The sequence below is a fragment of the Bombina bombina genome, chromosome 3, assembly GCF_027579735.1.
Source record: "Bombina bombina isolate aBomBom1 chromosome 3, aBomBom1.pri, whole genome shotgun sequence".
In the NCBI taxonomy this organism is placed as follows: domain Eukaryota; kingdom Metazoa; phylum Chordata; class Amphibia; order Anura; family Bombinatoridae; genus Bombina; species Bombina bombina.
In genome coordinates this window covers 1,201,932,509-1,201,954,491 of record NC_069501.1, presented here as the reverse complement: position 1 = coordinate 1,201,954,491, position 21,983 = coordinate 1,201,932,509, and the positions used below count along the sequence as shown (strand labels likewise).

The 21,983-nt window shown below is 33.5% G+C and overlaps 1 protein-coding gene across 1 annotated transcript in view; it reads left to right on the top strand.

Annotated features, from left to right (window-relative positions):
• The window catches only part of PRSS23 (serine protease 23), a 38,151-nt gene extending 17,005 nt beyond the window's left edge, over positions 1–21,146 (top strand). The window contains exon 2 of the mRNA XM_053708638.1: positions 17,134–21,146. Coding sequence (XP_053564613.1) covers positions 17,148–18,278 — 1,131 coding nt within the window. The 5' untranslated portion in view covers positions 17,134–17,147 and the 3' untranslated portion in view covers positions 18,279–21,146. The remainder of the gene's footprint in view (positions 1–17,133) is intronic.
• The last annotated feature ends 837 nt before the right edge of the window (positions 21,147–21,983 follow it).

Sequence of the window (21,983 nt, the reverse complement as noted above, 5' to 3'; positions counted from 1 at the left end):
AGCCAAAAGCGCCTGCCTGACAGCGGCTGGGTCTGAGTGAGTGAACTAGTGAACAACTTTTTAAACTAGAATATTTATTAAACAATTTCTTTGATTCACAATATATACAGTGGCTTATTAAAAATAGTAGTTTAAAAACAGTGGTTTAAAAACATAAATACATGGATCCATGCATTAGCAAATTTACATAAAAATACAGTTAATATATATGAATTGTCTTGCTTATAACAATCAGAGGTTAAAAAACTCTCCAACATATGATGAAGGTATTGACAAGAGTACAAGAAATGTAACAATCACTTGTGTTTATATCGAGTTATCAACAAAACATAGGTATAATAAAAGGAGTTAGTTGGTAATATATTAAACTAGATAATGGGAAATGAATATCAAATGTATAATTTCTAACTATATGTTCATGTTTTCAATATAGTATCAGTATTCACTTTTGCAAAGGCCTTGTTACAAAGTGATTGTTAATCGTTTCCAAATCTCTGTCTTGCAACTATGTGCTTAATGTGTATGATATATAGTATTTGATATTAACTTCAGCCAGAGACCTAATCACAAAGTGTCTGAAGTGATTGTTAACAATTCTATGTGAAGTGTATCAAAACAATATTGTGAAGCTAAAAATGTGAAGCTAGAAATGTGACAAACAGTCAAATGTACAATTATGAATAAAATAAAATAATGAAATCCAATGTGAAAAATAAAAACTGGAAGAAAAATCCGATGTGAAAAAAGAGTGTGTCCAATACAAAATGCAAAAATAAGTATCCAAAGTAATAGCAAACTCCAATTGGTCTAAACAATATCCGTTAAGGTGAAATAAAGTGTCAGTTATAGCAAAAGTATCTGATGTGTTAAGGTGGAATGTCAGTTGCTAGTTGCTCCCCAAAAAATTTCAAATTATATTAAAATGGTGTGATCCAATAGGGGAGGACTGGATTATCCAAAGAACTTCCTTAATGAATATTTGCTTAGTCCTTCTGTAAAGAAAGAAAAATAATGATGTAGACCGTTATCACAGAAGGACTAAACAAACATTCATTAAGGGAGTTCTTTGGATAATCCAGTCCTCCCCTATTGGAGCACACCATTTTAATATAATTTGCAATTTTTTGGGAGCAACTAGCAACTGACATTCCACCTTAAAGGGCCAGTAAACATAGAAAATAATGTTATATAATTTTGCACATAGTGCAGAATTATATAACATTAACCCCTTAATGACCGGACCATTTTTCAATTTTCTTACCCTTAATGACAATGGCTATTTTTACATTTCTGCAGTGTTTGTGTTTAGCTGTAATTTTCCTCTTACTCATTTACTGTACCCACACATATTATATACCGTTTTTCTCGCCATTAAATGGACTTTCTAAAGATACCATTATTTTCATCATATCTTATAATTTACTATAAAAAAAATTATAAAATATGAGGAAAAAATTGAAAAAAACACACTTTTTTTTAACTTTGACCCCAAAAATCTGTTACACATCTACGACCACCAAAAAACACCCATGCTAAATAGTTTCTAAATTTTGTCCTGAGTTTAGAAATACCCAATGTTTACATGATCTTTGCTTTTTTTGCAAGTTATAGGGCAATAAATACAAGTAGCACTTTGCTATTTCCAAACCACTTTTTTTTTCAAAATTAGCGCTAGTTACATTGGAACACTGATATCTGTCCGGAATCTCTGAATATCCCTTGACATGTGTATATTTTTTTTTTAGAAGACAACCCAAAGTATTGATTTATGCCCATTTTGGTATATTTCATGCCACCATTTCACTGCCAAATGCGAGCAAATAAAAAAAAATCGTTCACTTTTTCACAAATTTTGTCACAAACTTTAGGTTTCTCACTGAAATTATTTACAAACAGTTTGTGCAATTATGGCACAAATGGTTTTAAATGCTTCTCTGGGATCCTCTTTGTTCAGAAATAGCAGACATATATGGCTTTGGCATTGCTTTTTGGTAATTAGAAGGCCACTAAATGCCGCCGTGCACCACACGTGTATTATGCCCAGCAGTGAAGGGGTTAATTAGGGAGCTTGTAGAGACCTTGAAGGGTTAATTTTAGCTTTAGTGTAGTGTAGTAGACAACCCAAAGTATTGACCTAGGCCCATTTTGGTACATTTAATGCCACCATTTCACCGCCAAATGCAAGCAAATAAAAAAAAAAAGTAAAATTTTTCACAATTTTAGGTTTTGTCACTGAAATTATTTACAAACAGCTTGTGCAATTATGTCACAAATGGTTGTAAATGCTTCTCTGGGATCTCCTTTGTTCAGAAATAGCAGACATATATGGCTTTGGCGTTGCTTTTTGGCAATTAGGAGGCCACTAAATGCTGCTGCGCACCACACTTGTATTATGCCCAGCAGTTAAGGGGTTAATTAGGTAGCTTGTAGAGAGCTTGCAGGCTTAATTTTAGCTTTATTGTAGAGATCAGCCTCCCACCTGACACATCCCACCCCCTGATCCCTCCCAAACAGCTCTCTTCCCTCCCCCACCCCACAATTGTCCCCGCCATCTTAAGTACTGGCAGAAAGTCTGCCAGTACTAAAATAAAAGGTGTTTTTTTTTTTTTTTTTTTTTAAATTATTCATCTGTGATGGACCCCTGCCTTAGCCCCCAACCTCCCTTATCCCCCCCCAAACAGCTCTCTAACCCTCCCAACCTACCTATTTGCCACCATCTTGGGTACTGGCAGCTGTCTGCCAGTACCCAGTTTTCCCCAAAAAAGTAAGGTTGGTTTTTTTTTGGTTTTTTTTCTTAAACATCGGTTTTCTGTAGTGTAGCTTCCCCCCCACCTAACCCCATCCCCCTACCCTAGCAGATCCTATTTTTTTTAAAAAAAAAAAAACGTTTTCTGCCCCCCTCTCTCTTTGATGATCATTGGTGGTAGTGGTTGCTGCGCGCACACACACATGCACTCGCGCGCGCCCGCAGGCCCCCCCCTTTGCACGCTCCCAGCATCCGGCGTGCACAAAGCACTTGAAGGAACCGGATGCCGGGGAGCGATGGGCCGATCACCCGCCTCCATTGTAAGCTCCCACCCACCAACGGCACCATCGCTACCGGTGCAGAGAGGGCCACAGAGTGGCTCTCTCTGCATCGGATGCTTTTTAAAAGGTATTGCAGGATGCCTCAATATCGAGGCATCACTGCAATACCCTGAGAGCTGCTGGAAGCGATTGCGATCGCTTCCAGCACTCTCTTAGACAACTGACGTACCAGGTACGTCCATTGTCACTAACTGAAAGTTTTTGCAGGACGTACCTGGTACGTCAGTTGTCATTAAGGGGTTATATTAGTGCTAGATTTATATAACCTAATATTGCCGGTGAATTGTTATAAAAAAAGAGGGTTTTCCAGACATGTTCTCTGTGCTCTACTGAGCGGGTCTGTTTTTTACACTCAGCACATCAGGCCAACTGTCTAGTCACAGCCCGGCCCGACTGCGCCATTACTCTCAGTGCAGCTTGCTCCTGCTCTGTCTGACAGCGGGAGCGAGCTGCACTGAGAGTAATGGAGTGCTCGGGCCAGGCTGTGACTAGACAGCTGGCCAGATGCGCTCTGTGATAAAAACAGACCCGCTCAGTAGAGCACAGAGAACGTGCCTGGAAAACTCTCTTTTTTTTATAACAATTCACCGGCAATATTAGGTATATAAATCTAGCACTAATATAATGTTATATAATTCTGCACTATGTGCAGAATTATATAACATTATTTTCTATGTTTAGTGGCCCTTTAACACATCAGATACTTTTGCTATAACTGACACTTTATTTCACCTTAACGGATATTGTTTGGACCAATTGGAGTTTGCTATTACTTTGGATACTTATTTTTGCATTTTGTATTGGACACTCTCTTTTTTTCACATCAGATTTTTCTTCCAGTTTTTATTTTTCACATTGGATTTCATTATTTTATTTTATTTATAATTGTACATCTGATTGTTTGTCACATTTCTAGCTTCACATTTTTAGCTTCACAATATTGTTTTGATACACTTCACATAGAATTGTGATTTAACAATCACTTCAGACACTTTGTGATTAGGTCTCTGGCTGAAGTTAATATCAAATACTATATATCATACACATTAAGCACATAGTTGCAAGACAGAGATTTGGAAACGATTAACAATCACTTTGTAACAAGGCCTTTGCAAAAGTGAATACCGATACTATATTGAAAACATGAACATATAGTTAGAAATTATACATTTGAGATTAATTTCCCATTATCTAGTTTAATATATTACCAACTAACTAACCCCTTTGATTATACCTGTGTTTTGTTAATAACTCACTTGTCAATACCTTCATCATATGTTGGAGAGTTTTTTAACCTCTGTTTTGAAACATTGTTATAAGCAAGACAATTCATATATATTAACTGTATTTTTATGTAAATTTGCTAATGTATGGATCCATGTATTTATGTTTTTAAACTACTGTTTTTATTAAGCCACTGTATATATTGTGAATCAAATAAATTGTTTAATAAATATTCCAGCTTAAAAAGTTGTTCACTCACTCAGACCCAGCCGCTATCAGGCAGGCGCTTTTGGCTACACTATCACCATTGTTTAATTTTACTACTTTGTTTTCGTGGTATCCTTTATTGAAAATTATAACTATTTAAGCTCAGAAGCAGCAATGTACTACTGCTGATTGGTGGCTGCACATGTGTGCCTCTTGTCATTGGCTTACCCTATGTGTTCAGCTAGCTCCCAGTAGTGCATTTCTGCTTATTCAACAAAAATTACCAAGAGAATAAAGCAAATCATATAACAGAAGTAAATTGAAAGTTTAAATAGTATGCTCTACCTTTAAAGGGACAGTAAAGTCATAATTAGACATTCATGATTTAGATAGAGAATATAATTTGAAACAACTTTCCTATTTACTTCTATTATTTAATTTATTTCCTTTTCTTGTTATCCTTTGCAGAAAGGTTTATCTAGGAAAGCTCTGGAGCAGCAAAGAACCTAGGTTCTAGCTGCTGATTGGTGGCTGGCTATATATACCAATTGTCATTGGCTCACCCATTTGTTCAGTTAGAAACCAGTAGTGTATTGCTGCTCCTTCAACAAATGATGCCAAGGACATTTGATAATAGAAGTAGAACTAGAAAGTTGATTAAAATTGTATTTTCTACCTAAATTGTGTAAAAAGTTGAGTTTCATGTTCCTTTAAGCTTACAATTCAGAATGAAACATGATTAGACTCTCTATGACTTTTCATTTTTAAGCCAGCAATATATACATTTCTTAGAATTGATATATTTCTTGTTTTCTTGTACTTATTTGTATAAGCTTTTTGCATAATAAAAGCAAACTGGAAATGTTAGCAATCATTCAGACATTTGATCATTTAAAATTTACAAAATTTCCCTATGTCACACAACATTCCATTTAAACAAAAAAAAATGAAATAGTGAAATTTTATACGTGGTTGTTTATTCTCGTAGTTATTAATAGACATTTGAATTTAGACGGATGTAAAAATACGCTGACGTTTCTATATTTGTTGCATTCACCTGAGAATGATTAACGAATGGTCCGTTAATGAAAAAACGAACAAATGAATGCATGTGGCAAAAATGTAGTTAAACTGTTCATGCAGTAAAAAACAACATTCTATTGGTGAGAGAGGTTTTAAATGTACAGTTTTACATTATTCAATAGGGATCCAGCATTGTTCTTGTAAGGTGATTGAGTTCTGCATCCACTAATAAGTATGTAAGCTCCACTTTTGTTCTTGACAATCCTGCCACATAAAAAATAAACTCTCTCTTTGTGCTGCTGCTGGCTTGTAGCAATAGCACTAGCTTATACTTTAACTTTGTTAATGAGGGCATTAATCTTAATTTTGTATTTAGATAACAGGAATTATTTGCTGCATTGCAAAATAAATGTTTTAAAAAAATTTAAAACTGTCATTTTTGTTATAAAACTATGCATTTTTCTGGAGTCCCCAAACACACCTTTTAATAAAGATGCTTGAGTTAGGGAGACATATAAACAAGTCCTTCACATATCAACCAATCAGTGTGCAACATGTAAGAGTTACAGGATTCTGCATTCCACAGCATACACTCCAGCTTCTCTGGTGGCAGTGGAAACACTATAAAGATAAATTACAGTAGATGCAGAAAAAAATAAATAATGAAAATGTATTGTAAAGGGGCTTAATTTTAGGTATATTTAATTTTTCTATTTATTGTCCCTGTGAATACATTCCCCATAGGAACACAAAAATTAACTGGATAGTAAACACCAAAATGTTGTTGTTTAAAAAGATAGATAATCCCTTTATTTACCATTCCCCAGTTTTGCAAAACCGACACTGTTATAGACATATAATTTTTACCCCTGTAATTACCTTGTATCTAAGCTTCTGCAGACTGCCTCCTTATCTCAGATCTCTTGACAGACTTGCATTTCAGGCAATTAGTGTGGACTCTCAAATAACTCCACGTGCATGAACACAATGTTATTTGTATGAAACACATGAATTAACGTCCTCTAGCAGTGAAAAACTGTTAAAAGCATTCAGATAAGAGGCGGCCTTCAAGGGCTTAGAAATTAGTAAATGAGCCTACCTAGGTTTAGCTTTCAACTAAGAATACCAAGAGAACAAAGCAAAGTTGATGATTAAAGTAAATAATAAAATGACATACCCTATATGAATCATGAAAGTTTAATTTGGACTTTACTATCCCTTTAATGAGTAAAATGCACCTGTTATAGCACTCGGTGGCAGCTAAGCTAAAGGAATCAAAACATGTAACTTTTATTTCACTATTAATATAAAAAAGTCCTACAAGGGACACAATTAAAATATCGTAAATATACTTAAAAAGTAGAAAACACGTACTGACCTATTACCAGAGTATAAAAAATCCCTGTAATTTAAAAACATTTTGCATATATATTTAGCAGTGAGTCAGTCACAGTCCATTCCGCTACAGTTGCTCCATTTCTATTAAGACACCACATCACAACATTTTCCTCACTATAAACCCTTTATTTAATCTCATTATCTCACTATTGTAGCAGTAACGATAGTAATTATTAAAACGTGGTGGTTCCGTGCGACTATATACTCTGGTATAAAATACCATATAGCCTATCAATATGAGTTGACATCTATACACAGTCCACTTTTGGAAATAGTGAACAGATTTTCGCTAACAAATTCTCATTGGTCTCATTCGATATTTAGTCATGGAGTAGGGTTGCCATATTGCCGCTTTAATGGAGGACATTTATGAAAAATAGCTGTCAGGGGCTGTTTAAAGAAATGTTTTTTGTAATGTTCCATTATAAGAACCCTGACAGATGTATTTTTCATAAGTGTCTTCAATTAAATCGGCAATATGGCAACCCTAACCCATGACTAAATATCGAATGAGACCATTTTATTTTTTGTTTGTGATGAATGATTAGTAACAAACCTTTTCTGTATGTGCACATCTATTTATTGACATCAATTTTGTCAGCAGTAAAAAAGCAAAGGTCCAACAAGTCTTCTTGTATTTCTTTAAATGTAAAGTTACTTACTTTCAGAGAATCAACATTTGAATGTAATTAAAAAATTAATTACATATTAAATATTATCTAGAAAAGCAACTTAAATAGATTTCAGAAATAGTAGACTGATATATGCTCTTAATAAATTAGTGTGTGAGTGTTATAATTCTGCAAACTATCCATAAAACTCATACAGAAGCTCTTTACAAGAAACCTATACAATTTTAAGGGCGAACTCTGTATGTGTTTCGCCTGTAACTGCACCCCAGCTCGCCTCCGGAGAAGCGCACATGTGCGCCTGAATTTATTTAAAAAATAGACGTAACTTTGTGCAGGCGGGCTGGGGCGTAATGATAAATTTCGCCTGTCGAAAAAAGCATTTACTCCCTATTTATCACAGTACATCCCTATAAATATTTACGCCGCCATGTCTTGATTATTAAAAAAGCCTTTTTTAAGTAACTATTTAGCTTCTATTTATATTATATAATGTTTCTGTGCTGTTTTTGTCATATGTTGATAATTTAAGATTGCAAAAAGAAATATATCAATATATCGATATATATAAAACTGTACCCATATGCGCCTGTGGAAGCGCAAATTTCTGGCAATAGCAGTCTCTTCTTGGTGCTGAGCCTTTGAAAAATTTGTTAAAAGAAGAAAGTACTGAATCACAAGATGTAAAAGCATGTATTATAATGGTGTTTGTCTCAGTCTGTATGGCGAAATATACAACACACAATTGAAGCCGAAATTTAAGTTCCCTATCGGTGCAAAGCAATGATAAATAAGAAACTGGGCATATTTGTAGGTCGGGCTGTTAAATTACGCCTATTACTAATGTATATTGTTGCACTCGGGAGTGCGCCTGTGCGCCTAGGCGAATGCAAGCGGAGTGCGAAGAAGTTTCTTTAAGATTTGAGCAATTATAAGCGCAGAGTGCTTTGATGAATATGATGATCAGTTCGTATGCGCTATTTTGGACGGAATTAAAGGAGAATGGCTTTGATAAATCTACCCCTAAATAGGTTTTCATATCTACTTATTCAATACCAAGTTAGGATACATATAGTTTTGACAAAGACCCCATCAGTAGAGATAGAACAAAGAGTTCATTATAGAAATAAAGCATATGGATTCTCATATCTGTAGCAGTAGCATCTTAGTCAGAAATGTGCTTCCCTATGATTTATAAGGCTAAAAAGGACACAGAACATATAAAAACATATGTTTCTTGTCAGAAGAAAAAACCCCTAGAGAATCTTTAATAGCCAAGAAAACATGCAGCCTACGAACTTCTGAGTTTTGTACAGTGTACCTCAAATTTTAAAAAGCTCTGTTTTTTTTTTAACTTAAAATCTTACATTTTAGCACTGTAAGAAATGTAGAGAATGTTAAATATGAAAGCCACAAACCTTCGGATCAAAGCTTTGCCAATAGGTCCCAAACAAAATGAAAAAAATATTTGACTTAATTTTGACTTTTTATGGGTAAAATTAAAACATGTAGAGTTTACTTTCAAAGGCTGAAAAACTTAAAAGTCTATGGCCAAAATCAGAATGAGAGTTATACACAAATCTCTTTGTACCGGAACCAATTATAACAGTTCCATATTGCTTTTTTTATTACCTTAGGGAGTTGTTTTTTTTGCAGTAGCACATACTGGGTGGTTTTAATGACCACCTACGAAGAAGCAGAAGTAAAAGTCTGTTTGAAAGTAATGCATATTTGTACCTATGTTATGTAGATAACAATGTTATCACTATTAAAGGCCTTTCTTATAGAGTAATCCTGGGTGAGTTTAGGAGCATGCACGTATTTATAGCAGTCAATGGCCTCTATTTATCAAGGTCTGTCGGACCTGATCCGACAGTGCGGATCAGGTCCGACAGACCTTGCTGAATACGGCGAGCAATACGCTTGCCGTATTCAGCATTGCACCAGCAGCTCACAAGAGCTGCTGCTGCAACGCCGCCCCCTGCAGACTCACAGCCAATAGGCCGCCAGCAGGGGGTGTCAATCAACCTGATCGTAGTCGATCGGGTTGATTTCCGGCGATGTCTGTCCGCCTGCTCAGAGCAGGCGGACAGGTTATGGAGCAGCGGTTTTTGTGACCACTGCTTCATAACTGCTGTTTCTGGCGAGCCTGCAGAAACACGGGCATCAAGCTCCATTCGGAGCTTGTTAATATGCCCCAATAACAGCAGTGTTTGTAACTATAACTGCAATAAACAATGTCGCAAAAAAAGCTGTCAGATAGCTAAAGACACATGCGCATTTCTGAGCGCACCTAGGATCTCTCTTTAACAAAGGATACCAAGAGAACTAAGTCCATTTGAAAGTTGTTTAAAAGATCATGCTCTATCTAATCAATTTAACTTTACTGTTTGTTTAACAGAACCGGAGTCCCAGTAAGGAAAATGAAACCTTTAATAATGTGTACCTGATATAATCTGCCCTACAGTATATAATACAGAGATAGCACTAGCAATCAAGATGATAAATCCCTATTGGAAGTATGTTATTAGGCAGTGATTTAACTTGTGCATGGCTGTAGAGAGGTTCATTTGCAGTGATCAGTTGCCCTGCAGCTGTTCTTCCTATAGCCACGTGCATGGTGTAAAATAAACAATCAGAAACATCATTTCACACTCTTGTGGGATTTGACTGTGATCTTGCAACAAGAAGAGTAAACGTCCTTAAAATGAGGAGGAAAAGAAAATAACTGTGCCTGTGTTTGCTAGGTATATGCTCCTTGCTAGTTCTAGGACAGACTGGATGCTTAAAGTCCCTTTATAATAGCATATGGTTACGGGCGACATTTTGGAGAAAAAAAAAATCTTCCTTTTTACACAGAAATGTTCATATTCTGTTTATATATGTGCAGTGTCTCTTTTAAGGCTTACAGTATATGGGCAATATGCCCCTTTAATGCCCCTTTAATGCTTACCTCCAGGCCTTCTGAAAACTCTTTTTTAAGGCTATTTGTGCATACTATTGGGTGCTTTTTGCTAGTTTCTGATGTCAGTCTCAGCAGTGAACACATTCCTCCATGTGAAGAACATTGGAATGTGAAATATTTAAGCATTGAGATGTGCATTGGGTTTGTGCACAATGTGCCAGTCTTGCTATGTTTTAATTCATTTTATATTGCAACGTGTATTATGGTGATATCCTGACTTTTCTGTCCCATTAAGCTTCAAATGTCAAAATTAGGCAATCAGCATTTTTAGATGACAACTAATGGTTAAATTGTAACATCCTCATATGACCCACAGGGGGTGAATGCACTGAGACAATCAAGTTCTTTTGAGCCCTTGGTATCCACTGTATCCTGGGAAATAAAGCACTCCAGAGTATCTTGAACTTGAAACAAGTGATACAGAACAACAAAACAGTTATTTGGGAGGTTCTTTCTTATCCCCAACTTTTAACTAGGTGTTTACCCAGTTTGTAAGGTTTAATTCATAGGTTCATGAAAACAATAGTCCAATAATAAAATAATATAATACATTCTTTTTTTCTTTCATGATTCAGATAGAGCATACCATTTTAAACAACTTTCCAATTTGCATCTATTATCAAATTCGCTTCATTCTCTTGGTATCCTTTGTTGAAAGAGCAGCAATGCACTACAGAGCTAGCTGAACACATCAGGTCAAGTCAATCACAAGAGGCATATGTGTGCAGCTACCAATCAGCAGATAGCTCTCAGTAGAGCATTGTGGCTGCAGAGTCTACCTAGGTATGCTTTTCAACAAAGGATACCAAGAGAACAAAGGATATTAGAAACCAGAAGTCAATTTTAACCCCGCCCCCTGCCTGTGCACAGCCAATCACACATGGACAGGGGGTGGAGAACAGGGCAGGGTAGCAGCATTCTGAACCTGCAGTCAAAGTGGAGAAATGGGCTTGATAAATCGAGTCCTATATGGCAGCAGTTTTGCAAGAATGTTTATAATGTGCAAATCACTGCTGCCATCTAGTGCTCAAAATGATTCTTTCAAAACTGCTGCCATATAGTGATTCAGATACATACAAGCTTCCTACCTAGGTATTCTTTTTAATAAATAATACCAAGAGAACAAGGTAAATTTGTTAATAGAAGTAAATTGGAAACTTCTTTTAAAATTGTATGCTTTACCTGAATTATGACACATTCTTAGTTTCATGTCCCTTTAAATAATTTATTTTTGTACTTTTATGCTCCTTTAAACCCCACATAGGAGTTGAGCACATGGTTAAATTTAAAGTCCCACTCAGAAGCTCCAATGCATTGCAGAACTTTAGCAGGATTCATCTTCCAAGTGGCATATGCACATAGCGGCTAGTCATTGGCTGTAGCCTGTTTAGGACAATCTTAAAGGGACATGAAACCCATATTTTTTCTTTCATGATTTAGAAAGAGCATGGAATTTTTAACAACTTTCTAATTTACTTATATTATCTAATTTGCTTCATTCTCTTGATATAATTTGCGGAAAAACATATCTAGATAGGCTCAGTAGCTGCTGATTGGTGGCTGAACATTGATGCCTTGTGTGATTGGCTCACCAATGTGCGTTGCTATTTCTACAACACAGGATATCTAAAGAATAAAGCAAATTAGATAACAGAAGGAAATTGGAATGTTGTTTAAAATTGTATTCTCTATCTCAATCATGAAAGAAAATTTTTGGGTTTAATGTCCCTTTAACTGCTCACAAGAATAACAATGTTGTTAACCCTTCTGGAGGCTAAAATATGTATTTATCAGGGGACATTTCTGCAACAATAATAATGTAACAAGTTAGAACAGCAAGGAGCCATTGGGGCCGATTTATCAAGTGTTGAGCGGACATGACTTGCTGTAGCGTATCATATCCGCCCGACATCGCTAAATGCATTTGTATACTCTGTCGGCATTTAACATTGCACAAGCATTTCTAGTGAAATGCTTGTGCAATGCCACCCCCTGCACATTCGCGGCCGCTAGCAGGGGGTGTCAATCATCCCGATTGTATCTAATCGTGATGATTGCTATCCGCCGCCTCAGCAGTGGTGGATAAGTTTAGGAACAGCGGTCTTAGGACCCCTGCTTCTTAACTTATGTTTCCAGCGAGCCTAATGGCTCGCACGGAAACTGCTGCATTCGCAGCTTGATAATTTGGCCCCATTGTCTCTAAAATTTGACACCTGGCTTTTAACTTTTTGACTCATTCTACAAATATTTATATACAATAATCCTTATCTGGCTTCTAAAATAGTCTGTCATTTGAAATTATTTTGTCACGCCCCCTACTTTAAAGGGCTATTATAGTCGAATAATGACATGCACTACATGTTAAACACACATTAGTGCGGGGTCGATAGTTGTAAAATTACAGATTAGAGCATGTCATTTTTAGGCTTTTATGGCTTTTAAAACACCTTTTCATTTTTTGTAAAATTGCGCTTGCCCCACACTAATCAGAGAAGCCAAAAAAAAGCAAATTCTGTAAACCTTCAAAGGTTGCAAATTAAAAAAACTGGTTTAGTCAATAAACAGTATTTTAAAACCTAGGTTACAGATTTAGTTTTTTGGACTCTCTAGGGAGCGTGGGAATGTTTAATGAAGAGCCTAATGTCCCTTTAAGAATAGCTCACATTTACATGGAGATTATAATCTTGCAGCTTCAAACTCTTGCTCATATTTTCCTTATAACCCCCTTTGCTTTAATTTTTTTCCAGAAAAGTATAAAATAAACCATTGCTAGTGTATACAATCGCAAACACAGTCTTGCGTTTTCAGGCTATTAGGAGCTGCAGAAATATACATTCTTTTGCCTATAAAAAACATTATTGTTTCTATTTTGGAAACATGACTGGGGAATTTCCATGAATTTTTGGAACACTCATATTCTCTAAAGACATATCAAAGTATGACTCATACAAGTAAGAGGGCAAATACATGCACATTCAATACCTTCTATGAGAACGTTATCCGCTGCATTTATCATAAAAGTGGAAGGAATTTTAACTTTTCGGGCACTTTGATTACACTGCAATTCAGACAGAGCTTGTGGGGTAAACCATATTGATAGTTCAAAAAGTAGTAAACTGAATTTTCCCTTTACACAGATTTATTGTTTGAAAATATTCAGAGGATTTGTAAAGTGTTGTATATAACAAAAAGTTTCTTCTGTTACAATCATTTTTTATATTTAAAAATTCTTATTTCTGTATTGAAATTTCAAAATAGCAAATACCTTGCTCAAGGGGACAATATTGACTCAAAATAGTTGGTCTCGTAGCAGTAGTTTGCTATTTAATAAAAAGGTATCATCTTGGGTTAAAAAGGCTTTTATGGCTGTAAACTATCATAGTTAGACTGTTAAAAACTTTCAAATTGTTATATAAAAAGTTTGATTAATTTTAGTAAAATGAAAAGAAAACTTTTGCAATATAAATTTGTTATTTATTTAGCACGTTTTAATAACATAATAACTGTGGCAAGTCTCGGCTACTTTGGTAACAAACAAGTGGTAAAAAGAGGAGTTTAGCTATTTAAAATCAATTGCAGCAAGCACGATGTTAAAGGAATATGAAACAGTGCTCCTTTAGTAAAAAAAAAATATGTTAAATCAAAGTAAACATAAAAAAAAACAATTTGTGTTAAAAAAGCAAACAATTTGCTTGTTTTCTTTTAAAATGTGCACTTAGAAATTTTCACTGTAGCTACTGTCAGCAGCTAGATAAGAGAGCTACTATTACATTACTTAAATTCAACTGTCACATGATTTTTGCAGCAAACATCCTCTACGCTACGGAGTATGGGCATTGTCAATAAACTGACTACATTTATTATCGGTGTGTCTCGTAGCAACACTGCAAAGGAAAAGCTGATCATTTACCTTTCTGAATAGTTAACACACAAAAAAATGATGAATAACACAAATCACATTGATTCCTATTAAGTATAACCCACTGCTTTTTTTATTACAATAATGAAACAGACTGTTTAATATCCTTTTAATGTGTTTAAGACAGATTTCACCATTGGATGATATGTTAATTTATTACAATGCTACATAAAAGTCTTGTAATTATGAGATTTTATTAACTCCAAATCACAGAGCCATTTTAGTCCACTGGGAAAAAAACGGCATTTCATAGCATGTTGCAATTATGTTAGTGCACTTATTAATTTTTTTATGAATTATTTTAATGAGTTTAAGTTTGCTAACATTGCAACAAAGAATTTCCTGTTATTTGTAGAGCTGCATAAATCTGCGCTCTACAAATAACTGCTAATAATAAATTAAATTATATATATATATATATATATATATATATATATATATATATATATATATATATATATATATATATATATATATAACATTTCACTCTTGCACTGCCCTCTGCTGGTTGCCTGTTTATTTGCAGCCATATACCGGTATATTTTACAGATATGCAGTTCTGAATAAATAATGACCTAGGATTATAAACTCCAAATGTAATTAACATACACAATTATAGAAAAAAATATAGTATGTAAAGTTATGAGATATATCTAAATATTTTTGTTGGACAGTAGCAATTAGCTAAATAATGAAATAAAATTACTGTTCATGATATATTACACCATAAAATTGTCATATCAAGAACAGGTTTAAACTATATATCTCAAAACAACTTTCACCTTTAAACTTAAAGGGACATGAAACCCCAATTTTTTCTTTCGTGATTTAGAAAGAGTATGTCATTTTAAACAACATTCTAATTTACTTCTATTATCTCATTTGCTTCATTCTCTTGATATCACTTGCTGAAAAGCATATCTAGATATGCTCAGTAGCTGCTGATTGGATGCTGCACATAGAGGCCTTGTGTGATTGGCTCACATATGTGCATTGCTATTTCTTCAACAAATGATATCTAAAGAATTGAGCAAATTAGATAATAGAAGTAAATTGGAAAGTTGTTTAAAATGACATGCCCTATCTGTATCATGAAAGTTTAATTTTGACTAAACTGCCCCTTTAAGTACATAATGTGGCTGAAGATTCTAACAGCATGCACAAAATGCTCCTATCAATGACAAGCTATTGAAAGCAGAAACCAACCTTCCAGCAGGGGTTGGGGAAAAGAGAACAATCAGCCTATTTGAAAGGGTGTTCCTGCATCTTCTTTAAATGCAATAAGCTCTTAACAGCTGCTTGTCTGAGTACACTGTCCTTTTAATCATTTATCATTTTTTACACATTACACTTTTTTTATTTTCCATGGCTCACCATTTGCTAAGGTATGACAGTTTTTTCACAGAGCGTGCACCAGTGGCATATTTAGGATTTGTGCTGCCCTAGGCACTCAAAATTTTGCTGCCCCTCACCCCCAGGTGTTTTTTAGCCTTAATATATTTTAGTGAGGGTATAGCATGGCTTTTTTTTCATGGTGTTTCTAAAGTAAATGTTCATGTTCAAGTGTGTGTATATGAGTGTGTTTATGGTGAGTGTGTGTAGTACAATGTGCATGCAGTGTGTGTATGTGTTTGTGTAGTGAGTGTGTTTGCAGTAAGACTCAAAAAATGCTGACCAAAAAAATTCTGCTGCCCTCGGCAAGTGCCTTGTTTGCCTAGGCCAAAAAGCGCCCTTTGGCGTGCACCATATAATACAATGCCTCTGATAAAAGGTGCCACTGGAGACTGATATTTCAGTAATGAAATATTACTGATATATTATAGCATGTTGAAATGTGCCAGATAAATCATCCTATGATAACATATAAAAGGGATAGGAAAGTCCAAATTAAACTTGCCAGAATCCAATGGAGCATGTCATTTTAATACACTTTTAAAGTCACTAATATTTTCTAATGTGCTTTGTTTTCTTGGTATCCATTGTTAAAAATGAATACACATGTATCCTACACTAGTGGAAGCTAGCTGGTGATTGGTGCCTGCATATGTTTGTCTCTTGTGATTGGCTGACTAAATGTGTTCAGCTAGCTGCTAGTAGTTCAATGCTGTTCCTTCATCAAAGGATAAAAAGAAAGAAGAAAAGAAAGCAAATTTGATAATAAAAGTAAATTTGAAAGTTGATAAAAATGTATGGTCGGTCCGAATTATGTAATACAAATTTGGGGTTTCCTGTCCCTTTAAATGTAAAGTGTGCTTCATAGAAATTAGCTAAATTAGCCATGCCACAATAAAGTGTGCCTAGTAACGTTTCCTACAATTACATTCGGCAGATAAATTGTATTGTATAAGTATGCAGAACCCTTTTTTTTGCTGCTTTCTAAGTGACAAAATAGTCTATATATGTGTGTATTTTCTCTGTAAGCGTTGCATTTATTTTAATCATATAGGGGTATTAAAATCAATATTATATATTATCATTGTTATTAACTTTTCTATAATGCGGGGAGGGGGGCACTCACTATTTAAAAAAATAAAAAACAATGCTTTTACTAACAAACATTTTTGAAGATAATAAAGAAATGCCATATGAGTTAGAAGTAATTATCATATGTTTATAATAGTTACTTACTGTGTTTTCTGTTAACAGTGCCCTAAACTATTTATTTTTTTTATTTTCTACAGATTTAAAATCCACAATGGGCATAAAAGGAATTAAAATATTCTGCGTTCTCTTGTTTTTCCTCTCATTTGTGGAATGTTACTATAGCACAGGCAAACCAACATGGCCAAATTTCAAAGTTCCAGTAGTCCTTCCACAATCTACATTTGGTTTGGACAAACCACAATTTGAAGCAAATCCAAGTCTAGAAGTGACATCTACATGTGGCCCAGAATGTCATAAAGATTCTCCTTTGCCAACCTACGATGAGCTGAAAGAATATATGTCTTATGAAACCTTGTATTCCAATGGGAGTCTTACTATGACCAAAGTAGGAATTTATGTTGTTGCGAACAGAGCAGAATCTCAACCAAGTGGTGGAAAAGTACGTGGGAAAAGGCAGATCTATGGACATGACAGTAGGTTTAGTATATATGGAAAAGACTTTTTGCTAAATTATCCTTTTTCCACTTCAGTAAAATTATCTACAGGTTGCACTGGGACACTGGTGGCAGAAAAGCATGTCCTAACTGCTGCTCACTGCATCCATGATGGCAAAAGTTATGTGAAAGGAGCACAGAAGCTAAGAGTGGGTTTTCTCAAACCTAAATATAAAGATGGGGGTAAAGGTCTAAACCAGACAATCTCGAGGATTCCTGAAAAGATGAAGTTCCAATGGATTCGGGTAAAAAGGACACATGTTCCAAAAGGATGGATAAAAGGGAATGCCAATGAAATTGGGATGGATTATGACTATGCTTTATTAGAACTCAAGAAACCTCATAAAAGAAAATTCATGCCAATAGGTGTAAGTCCTTCAGGACGGCAGTTACCTGGTGAAAGAATACACTTTTCTGGCTTTGATAATGATCGTCCAGGTAATCTAGTCTATCGCTTCTGTCAAGTTAAAGATGAAACATATGACCTACTTTATCAGCAGTGTGATGCCCAGCCAGGTGCTAGTGGTTCTGGAGTGTATGTCAGGATGTGGAAGAGACAAAAACAGAAATGGGAAAGGAAAATTATTGGAATATTTTCTGGCCACCAATGGGTAGACAATAATGGAGAACCACAGGATTTTAATGTAGCTGTACGCATTACTCCGCTTAAATACGCGCAGATATGTTTCTGGATCAAAGGAAACTACATTGATTGCAGGGATGGCTAACCTATTGCATTCATAAGCATTTTAGCACTTGATAGTCTAAGTGATCCATTAAAATATATAAATTATTAAGAAATTGCCAATGCTTAAAGTGGTAAACCTATTTTTTTCTGAAAATTTCTATTAAAACATTATGGACAATAAAAATAAACTTATACGACTTAATTATGCATATTATATATTTGAAGAAACTGCTAAAATATTTGACACAGATTACAGCTCAAATCTCAGGATTTTTCTTTTTTTTTCTATTGACCTTTCACAATGATTCTGGGATTCCTAACATTACTCTGTGTCAAGAAATGTCAAATATTGATCTGCAACTTGTTCCTTCCATAGAGAATTATACAATGTGTAAGTGGTGTGCAATTAAGACAGCCAGAGATTACAGGAAATTGCAGAGTTCCAAATTCCACAGTAGAGATGAAAATATTTTTTTTGTATATAATTCTAGCTTTTCATTATTGCTAGAACTGTACAACCAGCTTTCAACACCTGAAAACTGCTATTATGAAAATCTCATTACATACCAATTCCCAACCTTTATATATATTTTTCTTTTACTATTTTTTTTTTTGTTAGTGAACAAGTCAGTGAGTCTTTAATATGTTTAAAACATTTTGTTGCAATAATAAACAGGTATTAGGTGAAGGCAGACTTGTTGGAAAATATATATATATATATATATATATATATATATATATATATATATATATATATATATATATATATATATATATATATATATTTAGCATGACTTAACTATTTCCCAGCATTAATTGTTTACTTGATATTTTGGGGGAAATAAAAATATCACTTCTATCCGTTCATGTTCTATGTTGTGCTATATATTTTTAGAAATATGATCATTTTTGTGATGTTTTATTTATATGGTAAGTAAAACTCAAAATCTGCATAGCAGTATAAAATACTTTATTTGACCTTATTTTCCTATTTAAATATATCATAAAATATTTATTTTCAGATACTGGTATAATTTGTGACTACTAAATTAATACATTTGCAATTTTCTATAATTAACATTTTCTGTAGGTTAATTTGCCTATATTAAGAAATAAAGGAGATAATTACAAGGTATATCTTACTTTTATTGCAAAGCATTTTCATTTTTTTTTCTAGAATATAAATATATGTAGCACCCAAAAAGTTCCATTCATACAATTTGATAATAAAAAGTTGTACACAATTATGAAGGCTTTAAATATGCTGCACTAGAAAAGAAAATGCTCATTTATTATCCCACATATTTAAATATATTTATGAGGTGTACTGAGTGCAGGCTATTTAAACTCAAATCTGGGTAGAAGTGCAGAGACATAGAGGCTGTAGATTACAGGGACAGAAAACTAATTTGAAAATGATGTGGTAACTTCATGTTATGTAAAGATTGTCATATATCTGTCACTGACTTGTTTAATAACACAAGAATATATTAAACCAATGCTAAATATTGTTTTAAAAAATAAATTAATCACATTCTATAAATAAATAATTGGAAACAAAATACTTTATGTCAAAATTAAAGACATAGGTGCACATTTTTATTGTTATTTTTCTCATAAAAAATAGCAGTTCTTAAAAATGACGGTTATGAAACATATATGTGAAGAGAATACTTTTCCCCCATTTTCTGAATTTAAATGACCATTTGTAAATGTTGCCTGGTTTGACTTATCGAAAAAATATTTTAAACAACGTTAATTAAATTGAAATGATCCAAAAACACTATCTTTTTTTGTCTGAGTGATATGGCTTGATATTTTAAGTACCACTGTACAGACAATGATTGGCTTAAAGACAAGCAGTACACATCCTATTGGACCTGACATAAAACATTCTGAAAATGTTCCTATAATCTTGACAAAAAATACAGATCCTGATTGGTTAGAGAAAAGCAATGCATCCTTATTGGTTGTGTGCATTCTCTGACTAGTATTAAAAAAAAACTCAGTCTCAAATAGTCAGATGTTTATGCCTGAGTATGATCCTTAAATATTATCAAAGACTTATTACTATGTTATAATCCACTGATAAAAACACATTTTTTTAAAGATGTTATATATTTTGCAGACATTAAAAATAACTATATCTGAAGAAACAACTGCCTAAGTTTTGCAAATATTTCTATTTTTCAATTTGATGAAGTTGAATTTTTTTTAAAGTTTTTTTCGCACATAAGACATTAATATATATTATTGAGTGAAATTGATTCATGTTCTCTCATTTTGTTAAATCAATATTTTAGGATTGTGTAAAAACAAATATTATTTTCTCAAAAGTAAAAATCGTGCTATTTAAATTTAGGTAATTGTATTAGGTAATAATGTATTTTTAATTGTTTTAAAAAAACATTCTGCCAGAAAAGGTTATGTTGCCAGTTAAACACATTCTGACTACAAACTAAATGTTGAAAATACATTTACAAAATTTGTCTTTAAAAGGGCGTAAAAGTCCAGAATTTTATACCAGATTTATTACTAGTCCATTGCTAAGACAACTAAAATGCGCTGCATATGCTTAAGTGTTATTTTATTTGTTATTATAGAATTTTTTTTAAATATTCGTTTGTGTGTTTTTTGTTTGTCAATCTAGGGCATCTGGTGCTTTTTAAATTGTTGTGTTCTATATTTAGTTGCAGAATCTACAATGTTCTGTTTATTATTTAATAGTGTACATCCTTTACATGTTTAAATGTCTCAGTGTCTGATTCTGTGTATGTAAATAGTGGATATTTACTGATTTTACATTTTTAATACTTATTATGATAGTTGTTTAAAAACAGCACTTTGCTCATTTTAACCAATTGTTATCTTAATGTTATATAAGTAAAAATACAACTTCTTTAAATAATGCCTCTTTTGTATATTTTATTGAGCATATTTTTGTACACAATTTGCATACATTTTCATTTCATTATAATTAATTTTGTGATTGTAGCTTTCTATTTTTTTCTTCTTTATAAATATGATTGAAAATTAAATAAGATTCCCTGATTGGACACTGGATGAGTTGGTTTATTCATTTGATTATCATTATTTTAATATGGAAAACTTGTGTACAATACTACCTCCATTGTGCAACATGGCACAGTGCTTTTAAAAATGACAGTGCTTATTAAAAAAAAAAAAAAAAAGGCGTGCTAACATCTGGAGATCATATAGCACAGCCGTGCTAAGTCACTCTCCTCATATACTTATATATTTACTTATACTGTATTTAGCTATATTTATATGGATATATATATATATATATATATATATATATATATATATATATATATATATATATATATATATATATATATATATATATATATATATATATATATATATATATATATATATATATATATATATATATATACAGGGAGTGCAGAATTATTAGGCAAGTTGTATTTTTGAGGATTAATTTTATTATTGAACAACAACCATGTTCTCAATGAACCAAAAAACTCATTAATATCAAAGCTGAATAGTTTTGGAAGTAGTTTTTAGTTTGTTTTTAGTTATAGCTATTTTAGGGGGATATCTGTGTGTGCAGGTGACTATTACTGTGCATAATTATTAGGCAACTTAACAAAAAACAAATATATTCCCATTTCAATTATTTATTTTTACCAGTGAAACCAATATAACATCTCAACATTCACAAATATACATTTCTGACATTCAAAAACAAAACAAAAAC